The sequence below is a fragment of the Macaca thibetana genome, chromosome 13 (genome assembly GCF_024542745.1).
Source record: "Macaca thibetana thibetana isolate TM-01 chromosome 13, ASM2454274v1, whole genome shotgun sequence".
Taxonomy (NCBI): domain Eukaryota; kingdom Metazoa; phylum Chordata; class Mammalia; order Primates; family Cercopithecidae; genus Macaca; species Macaca thibetana.
This window is the reverse complement of record NC_065590.1, coordinates 89,615,011-89,637,774: the sequence shown is the minus strand read 5'-3', so window position 1 is coordinate 89,637,774 and position 22,764 is coordinate 89,615,011. Positions and strand designations below refer to the sequence as shown.

Sequence of the window (22,764 nt, the reverse complement as noted above, 5' to 3'; positions counted from 1 at the left end):
TCCTGGCAAGACTTGAGGCAAAGTTTGTTATGCAGTTGACCAGGAGAGAAGGCAGTAGGAAAGATGTCCCTTCCCATCTTAGCCTTTGTATTTAGGGGTCTTCTCAACACGTGTCTGGGAAACAAGCAACAAATAAAAAGTCTGTGTGTGACATTTACCAAGGTGCAGACAATGCCCTGCAATGTGTTCGTTGTACAAATGAGGCTGAGGCAAAGCTTAGCTATGCCCCTTCCCCTCCCCTTATCTCTCCTCTGAGATCAGCAGAGTAAGAATGAGCTTCTCAGGTAGTAGTAGGGTGAGGAGGAAAGCAGGTGTTTTTGTGTATTTGTTTTTTGTTTTGCTGATATCACAACTGCCAAAGAAGAGAATATGGTTAGCTCATTCCCACAGTCACACAGCTCCATCCCACCCACTTCATGCTCCAGTGCGACTTCCACATCCTCCTGGAACCCCTCAAACCCCAGCCAGAGCCTCCTCGCCCCATGGGTCCCACTGAGGGAGTTACTGCTCCTGCTTGGTTCTGACTCATAGTCAGGCTCTAACTGGCAGCTCGACCCCCAGCTCCTTTGAACACACATACACACATGTACACACACGTACATGTGCACATACATACATATACACTTGGCTCAGGGCACATGAGGGTTTGTTTTTGTCACCATGAGGTTTTCCTTCCACACATCTCGGTGTGCACCAGCTGCTTAGCAACAAGCTGTTGGGCAGAACTGGGAATTAAATATCTCCCTGGTTGCTGCAACCACAGGACCCAACAAGGAGGGGAAGGGTCCACCAGAGGGACTGGGCTGAAGGACAGGGGTGTGTGTCTCCTAGATGAACACTCAGAGATGGAACAGTCAGGGCTTTGGTCCTGGGCCAGGAATCTCAGAGGCCTGCTGGGAATGGTGCTCCAGAAAATAGAATCCCGACAGCAAGCCGTGGGTGGTGGGGAAGCTGCAGGATGGCTGATGACAGGTGGAAGGCAAAATGTAAGAATTCCTAAATCTCTGCTGATGGGATTTGCCTCAGCAAGATCTGGGTTCAGGTCATCATCGTGGCCACCCTAAAATCTAGCATCCTGGCTTTTGGTTCTTGCTTTTGGAGTTTAAGCTCAAAAGCCCCTTCTCCTAGGAGTTCTGCCTCTCATGTAGCATTGAGGCAGAGGACATTATCACCAGGATTCTGCAGTTGGATTTTCTAGGTTCACCCTTTAGCTCTGCTGTTGACTTTGTGATCTTGAGAAAGTTACTTTACCAGTCTGTGCCACAGTTTTCTCATCTGTGAGCCCCACCTCAGAGGACTGTTGTGAGAATTACATTAAAACAGGTAAAAGGACTTTTTGTCATGTCATCTCCAAAACAGACATCCACAATGCTGAGGACAGAAGGAAGCAAAGTAAGCTACCTTTTTAAAAGTGTCTTCCATGTGCCTGACACTACAAAATGCCCTTTACCCATGGGATTGATCTTTCCACACCCATGGAAACTGAGGCTTACAAACAAAGTGCCCTGCTCAAGGCCATGCTTCAGCAATGAGGCCAGAGTTTGACGTGGTCACTGTGGCTCTGTGGCCCTCACTCATTCCTTAAGCCAAACTGCCTCCACTATCGCTTTTCAGAGAAAGGGAAAAAATACTAATTTATCTGGCATGTGGGGTGGGGGGCGGGTGTCAGGATTTGGTGGAAAGAGCTCCTCCCCAGAGTAATATTTTAGAACTATGATATGAGGCCGGTATAATTACCATAGCACTCCCTGGCATATGGTACCTGAGATGGGGAAATAGTAAGCCAGGGTCTTGGGAAAATGAAAGATGTCATCAAGGTACGAAGGCAATAGACACCTAGATTTGGAGTGAAAACATGGATTCCACCAAGCTCCAAGCAAGCAGAAGGCCCCACCTCTCTGGCCACACTCACTGGCCTAGAAGGCTGGGGAGTCCAAGTGTGGGAAAAGGCTGCAGCCTGTGCTCAGAGGCTCACGGTTTTCCAGGTTAACATACAAGCCCCTGCTTCCCTGACCAGTGGATGCTCACACTATGACATGTACGTATTCCCGAAGATCTTTTACGGCAACAGCCCGTACACGCCCTTTCACACTGTCTGCACTGCTAAGAGCTGCAGGATTCAGTATGGTAGCCACGGGCTGCATGTGGCTTTTGAGCACTTCGAATATGGCTAGCAGGAATTAAGATGTGCTGTGAGTAACGACACATGTACCTGCCTCAAAGACTCAGTCCAAAAACTCAAATATCTCACTGATAACTGTAATAGTGATTATATGTTGAAATGATGTAAATTTGATGTGTTTTGAATATAATGGGTTCAATAGAATCTATTATTAAAAACTATTTTTTTACCTTTGTAATAAGAAAAATTCCAATTCCTTATGTGATTCGCATTTGTGGCTCATGGTATCTTTTTATTGGACAGGGCTACTCTCAAAGGTACCCACAGTAGGCTTTGTGTTTGGAGAGTTCTTTGGCAGTCACAAAACATTGGCCTCTCTTTATGACAGAATCACAGAAAGCCAGACCTGAAACGAGTGCCCTTAAGCTGTTTTGTTCAATCTCCTGATTTACAGGCAGAGAAACCGAGGCATTGAGAGGAGAAATGATTCCAGCGTTCCAGGTGCCATCCATAGGCCATCGCCCACCCGCATCTAGTCCTTTCTGCCTGCACCCCCCAGAGCTGGCTGTCCAGTTCCTCTCCAGCCCCTCTTGCCCACCCAGCTCTTCCCCTCCCCTCCCCTTCCCTCAGGGAAGGCTGGGAGAACTCTCCCAGGGGAGGCATCTTTATTCATGAACCTGGCCCATGGGAGGCCGGGGAGCCTGTCTGAAAGCTGCTCTCTGCTTTCCCTGCAGACTCAGAGAGATAAATATGGAAATGTGCGAGAAGAGCTTCCCCATCAAGAGTCAGGGCTGCTGTGAAATCTAATACATAAACCAGGAGAGGTGGAGGAGGCAGCTCCAGGGCTGCAGCCAGCAGAGTCTCCTCAGCCCCAGCTGGGCCCTTGCTCTCCCTTAGAAAGGCTCAGCTGACCCCTGGGCATCTGCCCAGGCTGGGCTGTGTTTCTGTTTCCCACAGCACCTCCTCACAACACCACAAAACTGTACAGGTACGGCCCATCTCCAGCTACCATCCAGTCCCCGACCCCACCCCAGGATGCCTCCTCTGACTTCTCCAACCTGCCTGGGCTTCATCCTCCAAATCCCAAGTGCCTAGAGGCTACACAATTGCTTTCTGAGGACCCTTTAGCAGCTTCTGCATCACCGAGTGTGTGCTATCCAAACCCCAGCCTCAACCCAAACCTGCTGAAGCAGAATTTGCATTTTCATGAGATCCCCAGGGGATCTGCTTTGGCCCACACTGGTGAGAGCAGGGCACTGTGTCTGGTTTATACTGTGCCCACTGAGCCCACAGCACTGGGCTCCTGGTAAATATTCCAATCACAGACAGAATGACCTATGTTGAGTCCTTGAGGTTGACGCAGCACTTTACTGGATGTAGTCTCACATAACTCCCCCATGGCCCTAGATAATGCTGAGCGGTCAAGTCAAGACTCTCTAAGAGACTTGGCCAATGGGAGTTTTGGAAGAGGTGCTGACCCCACGTGCTTAGTTTCTTTGCTGCCTCTGTCTCACTAGAATGCATGCAGATGTGATACTAGTAGTAGAATTAAGGTGTTGCCCTCTTGGGGGTCTGTGTTCCTATATTAGGTAGATGAGAGGTATGTAGAGTCTATATAGCCCCAAGGCCAAATTGCCTGAGTTCAAATTCTGCCACTAACTAGGTATGTGACCCTGGGTGGGTTACATAATATTCCTATGCCTCTGTGTACTCATCCACATAATAGGGACGGCAGTGGAACCTACTTCATAGGATTGTTGGCGGATTACACGACTCAATATGGGTAATGTGCTTACATAGTGCCTGACACATAGTAAGTGTTGCAAAGTTTAATTAAACCAATGTCTTTTTTCAAGTGTAATGTTGAAGACTTTGCAGATTTAGAACCACAGGAGTTGGTAGAACTCCTAGGGCTCAGAGGGAGCCAACTCCCTCATTGCACACAAGAGGAAACAGGCCCAGATGGTTGAATCCCTCTCCCAGCATCTCACAGCCAGTAAGTGGCATGATTGGAACCTGGACTCATGCACACTCAGCCTGCTCCTCCTTCCCACGCCCTACAGGACACGATTAGAAAGTAGAGCGAGTTCCAGACCTGGCGCTGAAGTCCAAGCTGCCCACCCAGGTGTGAGCGCCTGCTCTTCATCCTCAGTAGGATGGGAGGAACCTAGCTATGAGCTCTGCTAGCAAACTCTCCAGAGATTTCCCCTCTGCCCTGAGATCTAGTCTCTAAGTTGATCCTTCTTGACCACTGAGGCAAGAATCAGATCACATGAGCTGCAGTTACTCCTTAGGGAAAGGAATAATCAAGGAGTTGGGGTTTGGGAGGAGAGAGCAGCATAGGAGGGCCCCTTCCCAGGGAAGTATTTTGCCGACTCCTCCTGCTCTCCCTCAAATGCTTTGCAGTGAGGATAAGGAAGTGTGAGGTCTCTGATGCCCTGGCGTGGCCACCCTTTTGTGTGGGTTTTATGTTCTTGTTCTTTGTGTCCATGAGTTCTGACTCTTGTTGCATCTTGTGGCTATTCCAAATAAACCCTCCCAGATACCCGCAGGGCTCTGGTCTTTCTATTATTTTGCTAAGAGGCTGGCACGGGTGAAGGGATCTATCGCCCCAGCTGCCCTTCAGGGGAGAGAGAGGCCTTTAACTCCTCATAACGTCTCGTGTTGCAAAATGCATTGCTTCGAAGGAAATATTGGTTTTGAGCAAATTTGGACTCCGGATGACCAGGGTTCTGTTTGTGCTTGACGATAATAAAAGGAAGACAGAGGTATACCAGGATGCATCCTACACATCCTGCAAGGGGAAACCCACCTTCCTGTCACTGATTGTCTCAGCCACCTTGGCTGGGTTTGCGCTGCTCATTAACTTTGGGTGTGCCTCTGTCTGCCTCCCTAACCACATGCAGATCCTGGCCTCAGTGTCTGCCTTTCTGCATCTCTCTGAGCACCTTACCTAGTATCTGCCACATATGGTGCACATAGTGGATGATGATTGACTGATCACTTAATATATTGTTTTCTATACAAGAATGAAAGAAGATAATTTCCTCATCCGGTCATTTCCTTTAAAGAATATATGTACTCTTCAAATGTTCCTTAGTTTTCATATTATTGGCACATATTCAGAACACAGCCTTGCTGAAACTAAAATAATAATAACAATAATAATAGCATCTTTCATTGGCTGAATACCTATTATGAGCCCAACACTGTGCACACATCATGTGTGTGCCTTACACACATCATCCTAATCCTCACAGCTTTGCCACCAGGGTCATCCAAAGAAGGGAAGCCCAGTGCCCCTAGGTACACTACTCTTCAGTAGTGGAGGAACTGGAACCCAATCCCATGCATTCTGACTCTATTCCAGTGTCCTCCCCATTAAATCCCAAAGAGCCCAGCCCAGCAGCCAATTCTCCTCTATCCTTTCCCATTTTTTATATGAAGAAACTAAGGCTGGGTGTGGTGGCTTACTCCTGTAATCCTAGCACTTTTGGGAGGCCAAGACAGGAAGATCACTTGAGGTCAGGAGTTCGAGACCAGCCTGGCCAAAATGGTGAAACCTGGTCTCTACTAAAAATATAAAAATTAGCTGGGCGGGTGGCACATGCCTGTAAACCCAGTTACTGGGGAGGCTGAGGCAGGAGAATCGCTTGAACTTGGGAGGCGGAGGAAATTGCAGTGAGCCAAGATTGTGCCATTGCACTCCGGTCTGGAGTGCAGAGCGAGACTCTGTCTCAAAAAAAAACAAAAAAAAAACAAAAACAAAAACGAAAAAGAAAAAGAAAAAAAAGAAAGAAAGAAAAGAAAAGAAATTAAGGCTTTGAAAAATCCTTTGCCCGAGACCAGGTCCCACATGTAGTGAACTGCAGAACTGATATTCAATCCCAGACCCATGTAACCCCAAAGCTCACACTCTCCACCATAGCATAGCATCCTTACTTCTCTACATGATGCATTTCCTTTGTTTCTTAGCCTGCAACCGGATCCTATCCTATACCTGTGGAGGCAGAGATGGGACCATGTGGGGCCCATACAGTTTGGGGAGAAGTTAAAGATATTACAGTAACGCAGGACAGGAATACATTTAGGAGAGCATGTTAGAGTTGGTAGGAAGCTTCCTCTCCTCCAGAAAACAGAAGCCCCACCTTCTTAGGCAATGGCGCTGAACTTGTTCATTCTTGACAAATGTGTTCCATTTATTTTATTTTATTTTATTTTTATTGACACATAATAATTGTATGTATTTGTGGGATATGGATGATATTTTGATACCTGTAAATAATGTGTAATGATCAAATCAGGGTAATTAGCATATTCATTACCTCATTTATCCTTGTGTTGGAAAAGTTCAAAATCTTTTAGTTATTTGAAATATACGATAAATTATTGTCAACAATAGTTACCCTCCAGTGCAGTAGAACACTAGAACTTATTCCTCCTATCTAGCTGTAATTTTGTATCAAATGTGTTCAACTTCTGCAGATAGAACATGCCTGGCTCTGACTGCCATTGCTGTCACCAGCTGTGCTATAATAGCTCTCTCCCCAGGATTCCAGACCTGGTGGCCAATGGCATTCCAGTAGGGTTCTAACTGAGATGCAGCCAGGCTCAGTGCTCTCATCGTTGTCACCATGATGCTGTGAAATGAGTTGGGTGCAGGGTGAAATGAGAATTGACCTTGGATAGACCACTTTATTCTGGAGGAGGAAGGGAGATCAAATAAGTTTTAGAACCAGTCGTGAAATCTGCTGTTCTACCCACTTGGGTTGGAGCGAGTAAAGACAGTACGAAGGGAGCGGCCTCATTTTAACTTTCCTTACAGCAACCAAGCTGCTCCCATGCACCTTCAAAGATCCTCACCAGTTACCTAGTTTCAAATTCATAAAAACAATCTTTCCAATCTGGCAGACTGGCTCTAAATGGAAACTCACCACCATTTCCAAAGTGTAATTTGTTACTGACGTCCTCATTTCATAACAGAGATTAACAGGTTGGTGGCTCAATATTTACCAGGAAGAGAAGTACTAGAATAATCCCCTACCCAAAATCAAAATGCCATTGACCCGATTTGTAGTGTAAATGGTGTATTAGAAACAAAAAGAGAGTTCATTTGATTTTAAAATCTGAGCAATTAGTAAGTACCCTTCAGGGTCTGTGACATTTCCAATGGAGATAGAAATAGGGATAGAGAGAGACAGAGATAGACACTTCAACTTACTTGTAGGTACAGAGATAGAAATAGAGAAAGAGATATGATCTAGATATAGTTGTTTAGACATAGACATAGGGATAGAGATAGAAATATGAGAAAGAGAAACAGAAGAGAGAGATTCACCCTTCAAAGTTTCATCCTATAATTAGGGCATTAGATAAAAAGGGAGTGGTAGGTGCTTTGTTCAATGACATATCCAAAGTCATGAAAGTAACATCCCTTCTTTTTAAAAACATTTTACTTCCAGAATCAGAAAAACTAAATAAAACATAGCTAAATGAAATGTTGAAGCTTATCTGATTTATCCCTCATTTTATATCCAGGGAAATGAAAGTCCCAAGAGACAAGATAACTTTACCTTAGCCACACCCAGACACTCTGTCACTCAACCAGCATCTTTTCCTCTGCGATAAATTGCTTCCTTTACCCATCCGAATATAGTAGCCCTTATAAAGAACCTACAGCATACCAGAGCCTTATTCGAGAGCAGTAAGGATACAATGAAGAACAAAATATAATCCCATTCTTAACATAGAGATGATTCTGGCGGCTTTTCCCATGGTGAGCAATGTTTTTTCTTTTCTTTTTTCTTTTCTTTCTTTCTTTTTTTTTTTTTTTTTTTTTTTTTTTTTGAGACGGAGTCTCACTTTGTCGCCCAAGCTGGAGTGCAGTGGTGCGATCTCAGTTCACTGCAAGCTCCACCTCCTGGGTTCATGCCATCCTCCTGCCTCAGCCTCCCGAGTAGCTGGGACTACAGGCACCCACCACCACACCCGACTAATTTTTTATATTTTTAGTAGAGACAGGGTTTCACCATATTAGCCAGGATGGTCTTGATCTCTTGACTTCGTGATCCGTCTGCCTCGGCCTCCCAAAGTGCTGGGATTACAGGCATGAGCCACTGCACCCGGCCTAATTTTTATTTTTAGTGGAGATGGGGTTTCCCCATGTTGGTGAAGATGGTCTTAGGATCTCTTGACCTCGTGATCCACCCACCTCAGCCTCCCAAATTGCTGGGATTACAGGCGTGATCTATCGCGCCCAGCGAGTGAGCATTGTAATGTGAAGGAGACTGGAAGGTAAGGAGGCTGGATTTCTACTGCCTGATTCTCATTTTTTACAAAAAAGCAGAAGAAATTCTCTGGGAGTTCATGACGTTTCTGGGGCAGTCTGTGCGAACAGAGAGATCTGGTCTAGGACATAAGTGAAAATTGCTTATCTTGCCCCAGGAGGCAAAAGCCCCTTCTCTAGAAATTTAGTTCAAAAGTAATTTTATTCTCAAATAAATGTAATTATACAAGAATCACAGGCTAATAATGGCTGCCTTGTAATAAAGACTATAATGTTGAAGAAGCAGTGACGATAGAGAATGGAAGTTGTTACCCAGAGGACAAGGGATAGGGCCGCTCTGAGAAGCAACCTTAGGATCTGTGTGACCCCTTTGAGGGTGGGGGTGGCCGAGAGTGTCCTTAACCTCCTTCTGGAGAACCTACATGTGGAAGGAGCTCACGTGTCAGGCTGCACCTACCTTTGGCTTGTCACATCTGCTTGAGGGCAGAGACCAGGCCTTCTATCTTCTTATTTGTGGTTGCCTCTCCTCACTCTCCCTCCTGCCCTCACAAAGCTCAGCATGGAGCCCAGCACCAATTGGGCTTCTGTGAGTATCTGTTGAATGAATGCTTTGGCAGGAAACCGTTTTTGGACTCACCATTTCTAATTAAGGGAAAATGTCCCTCCTCTTCCCATCCACGTGACTAAGTGCAAGTGCTGCTCTGGGCTGATTCATCTCCTCATGAGTCATCTGCTTGAGTAGTAATGTGAACGGGCTTGCAGGCCAAGTGGTGAGCCTTCTGCAGCACAGCCGGCTTCAGGCAGCTTCCAGAGCACATTTCAACCCTTCTACTGGTCAGTGGGTAGATTTGCCCTGTCTTTCAAGGCCTCGAAACGATCTGCTTGCTGAGTCACTTGTTTATTTAACAGACGTTTACTGAGCACCTACTGTGTGCCTGGCCCCGTACCAGGCACCAGAGATTACAGCAATGGCAAAACCAGGTCATTCTCGGCCCCGTTTAGCTTACAGTCTACTAGGGAAAAAAGGGCACAAATCCACAATCCTGTGAACATTTCTTCACAATTGTAACAAATGTTCCCTAAGAGGGGACCCAGTGACATGCATGTGTGTAACAGGGGTCTGACCAAGACCAAATCAAGGTCTAAAGAATGAACAGGGGTTCACTGGGCCAAGGGCAACAAAGGAACTTTCAGACAACAGCAGCAGCACGGCAAAGGTTCCATGACCATGGCAGGGGAGGGAGAGACAGCAAGGCCCCAGAGAGTGAAAGCGGCCCGGGGACAAGGGAGCCAGGGGTACCCGAAGCTGGACACAGAGGCGGGAACCAGACCCAGAAAGGTCTCTGAGGCCTGGAAACAGTCTTTTTCTTTCTTCTGAGAACAATTAGATGCTATTGACGGGTGTGGGAAGGAAACTTGACCAAACATGGGTGTGCAAAGTTTCCCCTGGAGCTGTGGTGACGATGGATGGAAGGGCCTCAGTGTAGGGGAAGTTAGGAAGCAATGAATGTACCACGACAATGAGGTCCTATTCCTGGGGGGAGGCCTGATGAATGTGAAGAGCTGAAAGCCAAAACCAAATATCAAGTGACCTCTCAAAGGCATATGGTCAGCATCTCAAGGCACATGAGACCCCATCACTAACCTTCTGCCCATTGGCAGGAGGTCTGCTGGAAAGGCTTGACCATCCCAGTTAGGGCCTCAGCCCCCAGGGCAAGGAATTAGGCGTGAGCTCATCTGAACAGCTTCTGTCCTTGGCGGCTCCCACAGGAGGTAGACAAGCCCAGCAGGCCTAAAGCAAAGAGCAGCCTGACAGTGCATGAGGGAGAGGGAGCCTCCGAGGTACAGCGTAGCCAAGGAAGGTCAAGACCCCAGAACAGAGAGACTGAGGGTCTGTCTGCAGGGCTAGTGTGGGAGGAGAAGGAGACTGCAGTTGGTGCTGGGAAGAACCAGGGCTTTGACTCAGATGGCACTGAGTTTGATACCGCTGCACCCCTTAGTGATGTGACCTCATGCCAATTACTTACCCCAGAAAAATGACCCTCCTCCAAGTCCTACCCTTGCTGAAAGAATCAGCTGGGGTGGCCTGTGAGAAGGACCTGCTTAGGGCCTTGTTCCATGAGAGACACTCATGAAACAGTAACCACTGTCTCAGCAGCAGGGCCTGAAGAGGTGGGTACAAGACCAGGTCATCCAGAACAGGCTAGAAGACACTGGCTAATTCCGGCAGGGTAAGGGGAGATGACCTTGGAGGTGGAGCAACTGTATTGCAGGGTGATTGTATTTGTACGTTCACAGGTCAAGCGAAATAGGCCTTTGAAATTTGAGAACAAAAGAAACAAAACTGACCCAAGTGAGGGTGTTTGAAAAGCAACCATGTCTTACGAGGGACTGGGTGGCAGACCTCTCCAAGACTGTGAGCAGCGGAGCAGTCCAAGAATACTCTTCTGGTGTTTTGAAGCCCTGTTTCCTATCATGAGCTCTATTTCCAGCAGACTAATGGGCAGAAATCTATTCTGAGGTCTGAGGGCTGCCCAGCATTAGCCAGGAGCTGGGCCTTGGGCAGAGCCCTGGAGAGAGGCATCCTCCAAAGTCGCCTTGCCGCCACCTCTCCTGACACAGCACATCAGCTGTTGCATGGGCAAGGGCGAGTCCTGGCCAAGGCCTTGCTTGTGCCCACCCCACCCCCACCCAAGGGTTGGGCTGGAGAACTTCTTGGGGAGCTGCCTCCTCCATCACATTGAGGCAGTGAACCAGGGATCTTTGGAGGGGAGAGATTCATGTGGGAAATGTTGCAATATTTTCTCTGGAAGGATAAGCTATCCAGGCAGCAGTGGTGCTGGGGAGGGCTGGGAGAGGGGGTGCAGAGGAAATGTTAGTCACTGGAGAGAGGCACAGTGTTTGTAGATCACACAGCCTTTCTGTGCCCACGCTGGGTGGAGCCCTGGAGGCCCAGAGGCTAATGTGTCTGGTTCTCATGCACCACCTCTTAGAGGAAACAAACATTTTGATATTCACAACTAGATAGATTACTGAAAAGAAAGAAATGCAGAGTGGGGCCCACTGTCTGTAGGAAAAGCTCCTGCCCTGTTCAGGAGGAAGCTGGTTAAACCACGCAAAGACTCCTGTTGTCTGCCTGGGGAAAGAAAATACCTCAAGTGTTTCCTGGGGTTTTCTTCTGTGGGTTGGTCGGTTCAGGGACAGGGTGTAGAGTACAACCGGGAGCAGTCAAGGTCTGTGTAATCCCAAGATGTCTCAGACTGTGAAACTCACGGCTATGATGAAGAACAATGAATTGTCAGCAACCTGTATATTAGGATGGGGGGAAAGGACCACACACGAATGTTTTAAAGCTTGAAACTGACAATATCATGTCCGTTACTTTTGTTCGCAGGTCCATACGCTTGTAATTTATCACAGTATAATTTTATACTTCTTTATATGGTGGTTTGATTAATGCTTATTTCCCCCCACTGTCCTTAATGCTCTATGTCTTTCTTCTATTTTATTGCCAGCACCTAACACCGTCCTTGACACATAGCAGCTGCTCAATGTTGAGTTAAATGAGTCAGAAAGTAACTCAGTAGCATCTTAGTAATTTCCTTGCAGTACATAAGTGCTGCCAGAAGGTGGCGAAAATACTCAGAGCAGAGAATTTCAAGCTTCAGAGGCAATGGATGCTAATAATTACATAATGCAACAGATTTGGTTGCTTCATCAAATGTGGAGTTAAGTTTATTTCCTCAGCTAACACTTGATTAAGATAAATCTCAAGGTGTGGCAGAAACGGTCAGAAAGATTTGCATTCAAATCCAGCCTCTGCTGCAGACAGCCAGGAATCTTAGGCAAATGCCTTTGACCTTTCCGGGCTTCCACTTCCTCGTCCACAAAATGGAATGTACAATGTCAGATTTTGTTATGAAAAGTAAGTGAGAGAACACTAATACACACACATATGTATATACATATACATATGAGTGTGTATATATATTTATAATTTTTCAACCTCGAAGTTCTTTCTATCATATTATTTATAGATTATTACTGCCATCAAATATTACTTCCATGTCAAAATTTAATACTAGAGTTCAAGCAAAATACATTGAGTTAAAAAGAAATTGAGCAAGAGTATGCAAAAAAAGAAAAATACTGTGCTTTTCAGGCCCTGTTGTCCTCCGAGAAAAGTAAATCTGAGTTCAAGACCCTGACTTCTTCCTACAGAAATTGAAGAGAATGCGGCTTCGTTTCTCTGTGATGATCCATCTAGAGTTGAATTATCTTGTCAAAATAAGGAGCATTTTCCTAGTTAGAAAAACTCAAAGCACTCAGAACATGATAGGATAAATTTCCTAAAGGAAATAACCCCTCCAGAAATTTGAGGGCTCTTGAGTACACAACTCAGTTCTAAAGTAAACATGTTGGCTGTAAAAGTCAGTATACAGACCTTCTGCAAGGCATATGTAACTTTTATAGCTCAAAATTTACCATTGATTTTTCTCTCAAGGTTTTTTAGACCTAAATTAATTTTTAATATACTGACCTAAGATGCCCGGCTATTTTTAGATAAAACTGTGAAATATCCCTTAACCTTAAAGTAGGCTGTGAGACATAAGATAGTTAAAGCATTACACTGCCAGCAACCTACATGAATGGAGGTTTCGTGCCCACTGGTCTCATGCCAACTGCACATAGAAATGCTGGCGGGTAAACAGCACTAAGGGGACTTGGGATCCTGCCCAGGGGCTCGCTCTGCTCCACTCCAAGTCAGATTCACAGGTGCCAGCTCCACCCAGGCCCCTAATCGCGAGGCAGATGAACACATCAGCAAATGGCACCCTCTAGAAAGGGACCAGGACCACTCATGCATAAGGCACAGGAGGAGCAAACTTGCCTATTTGGAAGTTTTCAGGTTCAACATTGTTTAGTTCAAAACTCAGCACCTGGCAGCCTGTCCTCAGGTACCAAGCACCTAAGTAGCATTGAGGGTGAGGGGCTGGGGTCATGCTGAGCTGTTCAAAGAAGGAAAGCCCTTCCCTCTACAACTCCCTCCTTGAAATGAACACTCATTTTCTGAGCTTTAGTAATACTTTGCCTTCTCCTCTGTTCTAGTTCTTATCAAGTAACATGACCAAGTCAGTTTTGAGTAAAGTCCCCCCATTAACTGTGCAGTCTCGGAACACAGAGACCTTGAGGTACTGCCCTCTGAGACCATAGTACCCAAGACGGGGCCCGACATGAAAAAGAACTTAGTGAATTTTGATGAATAATGAAAAATGAAGGATAACAGAAATGAAAGATATGTTTAGGGGACGAGGAAACATAAGAGAACATTGTCCTTTGTAACCAGGAAAAGATATGTTTGATGAAAAAAAGAAATGGGTCTCAAATGTTTATTTCGTGAGATAATAAAATGATTGTTGTCATTTTAAGCCACTAGCTTTTGGGGTGATTTGTTACAGAGTAACAGTCTCTGGAACAGGTCATTGTGCCTAGCAGTGGGTACTACTGAAATATAAGCAATGGGTACTTTCTTCCTCCTGGAATGCTTGGCTGTTCCCTGGGCCCCATGTATAGAATCCTTCTCTGTTAAAGTATGTCTTATGTCTGGAGGGAAATTTTCTACCTTCCAATGTGCTTCTAGGTGCAGGAGGAGTGGGCAGCAGGGCTCTGCAGGACCCAGGGCGGGATGCACAGTGAGAAAGATGGACCAAGTGCTCCTTGAGGCAGATAGCCCAGAGTGGGCTAAGAGGCCATCTGTATGAAGGCTGCTCACCTGGTCCACTTAGCAGGTGGCAAAACTTATGAAGGAATAGGGATATCAATGAGCATCCTCAGTAATCTTCTATAGACCTTGTAGTGCTTGTCTGTAGAGCCCAGAACCCAGATTTTTTCATCCAGAAACACATACATAACTTCTCTGCTTTAAAATAGCACACGGTTTGTTTTTGGTTGTATTTGGGGCTTTGCAGTTCTTCCTTGTTAATTATCAGTACTACCTGCTGTTTGTGACTGGCCTAGGCTTATGTCCAAGGGAACCGAGGCCACCACCTACTGATTCCCTATGGCCTTCCCTCCTTGTGGTCTCTGCTTCCCTTTCCTCCTTGTGTCCATTCTCTGCCTCCCACACACCCCTGGTGACAGTTGGCTCTGTGAAGAAACCTCTTTATGTCTCTCGAAAATAAGCCCAGTCATGTTCTATTTTTAATGGGTTTTAAATGTCTGTTCTGCAAAAGAAAAATCCCTGCAAAAAGAAGTCAGAAACTGGAACCTCACCCAGGGAGGGGATAAGTGTGGGCCCAAGACGAGGGCTGGTGGCAGGAGAAACTAGGTCCAGGCACCCTCCCTCTGGCCCTACTGGGCAGCAATGAAGCTGGATTCTCATATCTAAAGGAACATGGAAGTTCGTGTAGCACCGCCTGTGTGGGGAGAGAAACTGCTGTCTGCCTCAGTCTTGTTCCTGGGGGCAGTGAGCAGAGATGCTGCAACACTAGCGTCAGGTGGTGCTTGTTGACCAACTCCAAGCCCCATCGACTGAAAGCCACATGTCACCAACCTCACCCACAGGAAACAATGAGGTGCCTATACCTGAGTACCTGCTGTGAGAAAGCCTCCCCTAATGCCTGCCCTTGACAGTCAGGCCAAACCGCTCTCCAATGGGTGAGGCTCTAACAACGCCCTGGAGCACCTGTGGTGCTGTCATTAGGAACCTACCTCGTCGCCCCAATTCCGTCCCCTCCCAACACCTGACTGCATGTGTTCTCCTTTGCAGTTCTTCCCTTATGGAGACGCCTCCAAGTTTGCCCAGCATGCCTTCCGAACCTTCGACAAGAATGGCGATGGCACCATCGACTTCCGAGAGTTCATCTGCGCTCTGTCCATCACCTCCAGGGGCAGCTTTGAGCAGAAGCTGAACTGGGCCTTCAATATGTATGACCTGGATGGTGATGGCAAGATCACCCGAGTGGAGATGCTGGAGATCATCGAGGTGAGGCCTGGGGCGTGGTTGGCGGGTGGTGGGCACGGAAGGAGACCCCACGGCAGCCTCCTAGGTGCAGGGCCTTCGTGGTTCCTTCTCTCTCTGCTTGAGCCCTGCCAGCTGCACACCACGCCTGGACTTCTCCCGCTTCTGTTCCCACTGCAGCACAGTGCTGGGGAGGTCCCAGAACCAAGCCTTGGGGCCCGCACTGTCATGACAGTGGCATTGTCATCTGCCATTCACTCACTACCGGATCTCCCGTGAACCTGTCTTACTGGGCACAAAGGATGTCATGGGCTCAGCTTCTCTTGCGTTTGGCATATCTCTGCTCTGCCTCACTCCAGCTGCACCTAGTGGGGTTCGAGGCTGTCAGGGGCTCCCGGGACATCCTTCCAGGTTCTGATCATTCCACAGCAAGCAGGCTTTGCCCATTGTGTTTGTGAGTAACCCAGGATTCCTCTGCCACGCCAGCCCCTGCATACTGCACTCTCAATGTGAAGGTCTTCTTGGTTTTCCTCTCTCTCTGCCCAGCATGTCCTCCCCTGGCCTTTGGGGGCTCCTCCCTCACTTCACTTCCATCTCGGGTCCTATCCCACCTCCCACAGAGGCCTTCCTTCCCACATCCCTTCCCAAATATGCCCACTCCACCCCCACACCAAAGCAATCTAACCCTTACCAAGAGGGGTTTTGTCCCAACGTTTGTCCCTGCCCCAGATTACCTTGTTCAGTGGAATATACGGCAGAATGCAAGCTCTGTGAGGAGGCTCTGCCCTCACGGCTGCATGCCCAGCACCCAGACCGAGCCTGGAGCCTAGCAGGCATGCAAGAGCAGATGCATGATTCAGTAGCTTTCCTTTGATTGACTGTCTTAGCATGGATTCCCACCCCTGCACCAGCCACTCTGACCAAGGAGAGAAATTTACCACTTGCTGAAGGTAGAGCCAGGTGCTCCATCCTGGAGCTGGGGGGATGCCCCATCCAGACACCAGGAGCTGAGATCAGGCGGGATGGATCCCCACAAGAAAATGGGATGACTGCAAGAAACAGAAGCCAAAGCCCCAAAGTCCCCACAGCACTCTCACTCTCCTCCCAGCTTCAGAGAGAAGTCACCCGTCAACCCGCTGCCTGGGAAGCTGGCCTTGTTCACTTGCACACCCTCTCTTTCCACATCTTTAGTCTCTTCTTCTCTGTTGGCTTCTCCCCTTCTATCTTCAATGCCCACTCCCTTTCAAACATACCCAGAAAACTAACATCTTAGTTCTTTATTTGTATTCCCTTCATTCAATTAAATATATATTTTTTCAAACAGATTATCAGAAAAGATACAGCACAATAATTCTAAATACGTGGCTTGATTTTCTCATCTTTCTCACTCTTTAATCTTTTGTCCATCTTCCACACTTAACTTGGCTCCCTCCAAGGTCTCTCTATAAGGACCCTACAGAGTTGGTTTTTCCAAGTTTTTTTCTCTTCTTTGACTTCTTGTCATTTCCCCTCATTGGCCACCAAATCCCTTTCTCTCCAAAACTTTTCTCTCTAATCCTTGTCAATGCCCTTCAGCCAAAGTCCCCAAGGACATACCCACACTTACACAAGTTGAGTTTATTACTGCTTGCAGTGAGGGAATCTTGGTGCAATTCAGCAGGAGGGTGTTAGAAAGGACTTCTAGGATCTGCACTTTGGGAGGGTGATTTGGGGAGGGTTTGGGGAAGCAGAGGTTTACTGTGGATTGGGTGCTGTCAGGGAGTGGGGACACTTCTGTGATTGGGTATCTAGGAGAGGGGCACACACACCGACTCAATGCTCTAATGGGTGAAGAAGCAGTGGCCACTCATCATAGCAGGAAGCAGAGATGCTTGGTGTTTTGGGTCTGTGTTCAGATTTAATGACAGAGTGGTCTTGTTTTTGCCTTGCTCCATCATGGTCACTGGTATTTTGTGACATTGGTTATGTTTGGTGTGAAACCTGAGTGTGAAACCTGCCAGCTCCCGGCAGCACCAAGGCTGTCAGCGGACAGTCCAGACCAGCTCCTGGCTGTCAGCGAGCGGCTGCTTTTATTTCTCTTAGTTCTTTCACATTTCTCCCCATTGCTTCTAGCTCTTCCTTACTTCTATTCAGCATAGCATTCTCATGGGGAGCTTTTATGGATTGATTTCTCACTTGATTATGGGTCACATTTTCCTGCTTTGTGACACGTGTAATAATTTTTATTGGTTCCTGGACGTTATGAATGTTACACTATAGTGTCTGTATTTTGTTGTCTTCATTTATAGAGTGCCGAGATTAGTTTTGACAGGCAGGTAAGTTATATGTAAATTAGCATGACTTTTTTGAGGCAGCTTTATAATTTTAAGCTTTTAGAGCAGATGGAGAGTAGGTTTTCTGAAGTAAGTTAGCCCAGTGACCAACTTGTGACCATTTTGGGGTTCTTATTGATTTTCTCATATATTTAGTGAGGTTTCTGTACTCTGGCTGGTTGGAATCAGCCCGGTGTGTGGTGATACTTATTCAGATATTTAAGTGAAAGAAGATATATCAGAGTATAACTAGACAGAGAATATAAATAGAAAAGAGGTTTCCAGAGGACTGAGGCCCTGGGGCAACCTGATGTTTAGAGGTGAAGAACATGAGGCAAATAAGTAAAGGAGATGGAGAAAGAATTGTCAATAAGGTCAAAGTGAAAAAGGAAAAGTGAGAAGTCCTGGAAGGGAAACACACTGTTTTGCGGGGAAGGAATGGAACGCGCAATCATGTCAAACGCTATTGATAGGAGAAGTAAAAAAGAAAAGTAATCATTGACAATTGGATTTGGAAACCTGGAGGCCATAGGTGAACTCACCGAGAATAGTTTCAGAGGAGTTGGAGCAGCCCAGGAGAATGGGAGTGGAAGAAGTAAAGACAGTGACTATAGAAAACTCATGCAAGAAACTTTGCTTTAAAAAGAAGAGGAATGGACAATAGCCCTCCCGAATGCCCAGGCATTTAGCAAGCTCTTTGCATTAAGAACTAGAATGCTCTGCAAGCCTGGGTGAGCACCAAGAGTTGTTCAGCTTATTGTTTGGAAACTTCTTTGTGGCCTTTCAGCCTCTGTGTGCAGCCTAGTTTCCAGACAGACATTGAGGAGACCTCCTAGGCAGATTGCTGAAGTTTTCTCTCTGCCTAGCTTCCTCTCTGGTCCTCTACCCCGAAACTTCTGGCTGTCTTCACCTTCCCCCTCCAACTGCTGTCTCCTCCAGTCGGTGAGACAGCCCTGCTTGGGACCCTCCTCCTTGTGCTGCAGTCCAGGAAGGAATTCCAGGCTGAGATCATAGGGTTCATCTACTTTGTTTCCCACCTCCTAGGAATTACAGTCTTGTAAATTACAGTCTTTTGTAAAGTCTGAACACAGCTATTTCTTTTATTTTTGTCCAGTTTTCTAGTTATAGTGAAAGGCAAGTCAGTACAGGTCCATCAGGGCTGGGAACCACAGGGGCAGGTTCGCAACGAGTTCCAAGTCTGGCATGCCTGGCCTTTGTGATATTATTACCTGTAATAGTCTGCATCTGAAATGGCCCTTCTTGGTTGTCGTGTTCACAGTCCCAAATGCAGGGCTGCATCATGGATACAATTATTGAGATCCTGCCATTTTCAGAGTTGCTTCCTGAGGTTCAGGAGGGACCTCTTGTGTTTACATTTCTTATTACCCTGACTTTATTAATAGTGCACTTGTCTTGTTGTCTTCATATCCATTACCTCATGTAAGGGCTTTTGATTTCACCTTTTTTTTTTTTTTTTTTTTTTTTTTTTTGAGACGGAGTCTTGCTCTGTCACCCAGGCTGGAGTGCAGTGGCCGGATCTCAGCTCACTGCAAGCCCCGCCTCCCAGGTTCACGCCATTCTCCTGCCTCAGCCTCCCGAGTAGCTGGGACTACAGGCGCCCGCCACCTCGCCCGGCTAGTTTTTTGTATTTCTTAATAGAGACGAGGTTTCACCGTGTTAGCCAGGATGGTCTCGATCGATTTCACCTTTTAAAGGCCAGGGTGAGAGTGGCAGCTCCCATATGGATGGACCATTTGTCTCTTTTTAAATTCCAGACACGGTACACTTTCCCTGCTTTTCGCTTGTGCACCACTCTGGCTTCTAGACTAGTCAGGACCTTGTCTACCAATTATCCACAAAATGAAATTTCGGAAAGTCTGCCTCTTTTAGAGACAACTTTCTTAAAGTGTTCCATGATACATCAATACCATCTAGCTACAAAAGTAAATACACACAAAATATTTTATCTCAGTGGAGATTTTAACTTGTTAAATAAAGCGCTTTCTAGTTAGTGGTTTGCTCTGATTGGCATTTCTAAAAACAACTTTATGAGTTATAATTTACAGACCATAAATTCGCCCATGTTAAGTGTACAACTTAAATGATTTTTAGTAAATGTACAGAGATATGCAACCATCACCATAATGTAAATGTAAAACATTTTTATTCCCCCAATTAGATCCCTCATGCCCAAAGGCCTGCTCCTACCCCAGGCTCTGGCAACCAACACATCACTGTGTCTCCATGGAATTGGCTGCCTTTCTGGGCATTTGACACAAATGGAATCACATCACATATGGCCTTTTGCGTCTGGCTTCTTTAAATTTTTGAGATTTATCCATGTGGTAGCATATTCATTGTCTTCTGTTGCTGAAATAGTATATACTTTTTACTGTATAGCTGTATCCTATTTGTTTACAGTTGATGAGCACTTGGGTCATTTCCACATTTTGGCTATTAATAATATTGTTGTGAATGTTCTCATGCAAGTCTTTGTATAGATGGGCATTTATTTTTAAGGCACTTTTCTAAGAAAGAAAATATTTTATACTTTGGAAATTCCATATTAAGAATTGATTGTATACAATTAGTTGGCCTGGATAATTGAAATCTTCTCACTCTACTCTTTAACTTATAAACAGAGTCCCTGCTCCACAACTCTCCCTAAAGTAACTTTTTGCAGAGTTCAACTTTAATGGTACACCTGGCTTGGTTGGCTTACTAGACTCTAAGTTTCTAATCGGTTGGCCCCACATTTCATCTTTTCCTAAATCCCCAAGGCTTTCTGACTGTTTTCTGCACCTAGATGCAGAATGTTTAAAATTGAACCCATCGTGTTCCTCCCTTAACCTATTCCTAATCCATCATTTCTAATCTCACCATTGAGCCACCCTTTCTAACCACTTCCTCCAGCCAGAAACCTGGGAGCCACCCCAAATTCTTCTATATCCAATTGGTCACCAGACTCACCCATATTTGATTATGTCATCTCTTATTCAGTAGCATTTAAGGAGTTATTTGAAATAAAGTCAAATTCTTTATCCTATCCTAGGAAAACTCTGTGATCTGCTTCTCATTTCCCTCTCTCCAGCTTCATCTTTCAACACTTCACCTGGCCCTCCCTCCTACTGCCCCTTGCCCCACATCCCATGTTCCAGCAGCTAAAGCTTTTTCATTTGATCAGTATTTATTGAGTCCTACGATGTGCCAGGCATCGTACCAAGCCCTGGACTTGCAGGAGCACATGGTTTCTAGTTCCATAGAATGTACTCTTTAGTGGGGAAGACGAAGCAGTTATTTTAATAAAGGCGAGATGTATTCTGATCGGGGAGATGGTATGGGTTGTCACAGAAACTTGAGCACAAGGAGTGAAACTCCTCTGGGGAAAGGGAAGCTGAGGCTTGGAGGATAGGTGGGATCCAGTCAGGTGAAGGGGAGGCAAGAAGAGCTCTCTGTCCTCCCGGGTTTCTGGTGATATCACCTACAATGCTCTGTCCTCCCGGGTTTCTGGTGATATCACCTACAATGCTCTGTCCTCCCGGGTTTCTGGTGATATCACCTACAATGCTCTGTCCTCCCGGGTTTCTGGTAATATCACCTACAATGCTCTTTTCCACAAGGCTATCTACAAAATGGTAGGCACTGTGATCATGATGAAAATGAACGAGGATGGCCTGACGCCTGAGCAGCGAGTAGACAAGATTTTCAGCAAGATGGATAAGAACAAAGATGACCAGATTACACTGGATGAATTCAAAGAAGCTGCAAAGAGCGACCCTTCCATTGTATTACTTCTGCAGTGCGACATCCAGAAATGAGCTGATGTCAGTGCTATGGACTGCACAAAAGTCTCAATGTTCCATTCAGTCTGCAGCTATTCACACACACACACCCACACACACACACACACACACAAATATTGCTTGGACTACCTATAAATGGACTTGCTTCTTGTGTTTGAAACACTTGTGTGCATGAGAATGTCATTTGCTAATGAATTTTAAAAGCATATATAAAACAAAACAAAACAACCTGCCACAATGTGATATGTGTAATATCATTTCATAAAAATCCCTCTTCCTCCAAAGCCTGGGCAGAAATGTACTGCAAAGAGTTATATGATTTCTTGTTCATGTTTTGCTAATGCTCGTATCTCCTTGATTACATAACGTTAGTAGCACTGAGACCCCCACGGTAATGTAACTTAATTATAAGCTATGTCACTACCCTCCTGTAAAATAGTATTGGACAGACACAGAGGGACCCTTGGCTCCTGTGTCTGGTCCACACACCACAAGAGCTTGTATTATCAGTGAATATAAATGTACTACATTTGCATGCCTTTTGGGTTTGCCTTAATTCTTACCTCATTTGCATCCTATCGATCTGGAAAGAGCTGTTTTGGATGAATGCAGTATAAAATGTAAAATCCCTGCTAAATGACTTATTAAGTATATCTATCTATATATACATATACACAAAGATATTATTTATCGGAAGTAAAAAAGATGGAAGTGTATTCGTTTCTGTTTGAATTTTCAAAGGCTTCCAATGTGGTGGCAATAAATGTCCCAAATAAATTTATAACAATTGATTTTCCCCCTAATTCTTATTTTATAATTTTAAAATAGCAGCAGATGCTAGCAACAACTTACTAAATCTACTCTTAAATACACAACTTTGGAATTTGAAGAATTAATGACAACAAAAGGGAAAAAAGCAACTTTCCAGCTTTTCATCCAGGCTCCCAAAAGAGGGACAATGAACACGGCATGTGAAAAGTAGAACAGATTTGTTCATCCGAAAAAAAATGTTCATTCTCTGACAATAAACTCTATCTCAGTGTGACTTTGGTGCTAATGTTCAATGCAACGATGTGGAGCTGTACACACACAGTAGGTATGTTCAATGCAACTATGTGGAGCTGTACACACACAGTAGGTATGTTCAATGCAACTATGTGGAGCTGTACACACACAGTAGGTAGGCTGCGGGCGGGTGTCCCCCAACATAAGTCAGTAGGAAAGAAGACGTCTGTCTTCCCAAATCTAAAGTAGGCAAAAACACAGAAGTAGTTATTTTT

The 22,764-nt window shown here is 45.7% G+C and overlaps 1 protein-coding gene across 2 annotated transcripts in view; it reads left to right on the top strand.

The window, feature by feature from the left end:
* Nucleotides 1-22,275, top strand: part of VSNL1 (visinin like 1) — a 112,841-nt gene extending 90,566 nt beyond the window's left edge. For both annotated transcript variants that reach the window (XM_050754284.1, XM_050754285.1), the window contains 2 exons: nt 15,178-15,393; nt 21,302-22,275. In XM_050754284.1, the coding sequence (XP_050610241.1) occupies nt 15,178-15,393; nt 21,302-21,499 (414 nt within the window). In that variant the 3' untranslated portion in view covers nt 21,500-22,275. The remainder of the gene's footprint in view (nt 1-15,177; nt 15,394-21,301) is intronic.
* Nucleotides 22,276-22,764: the final 489 nt, after the last annotated feature.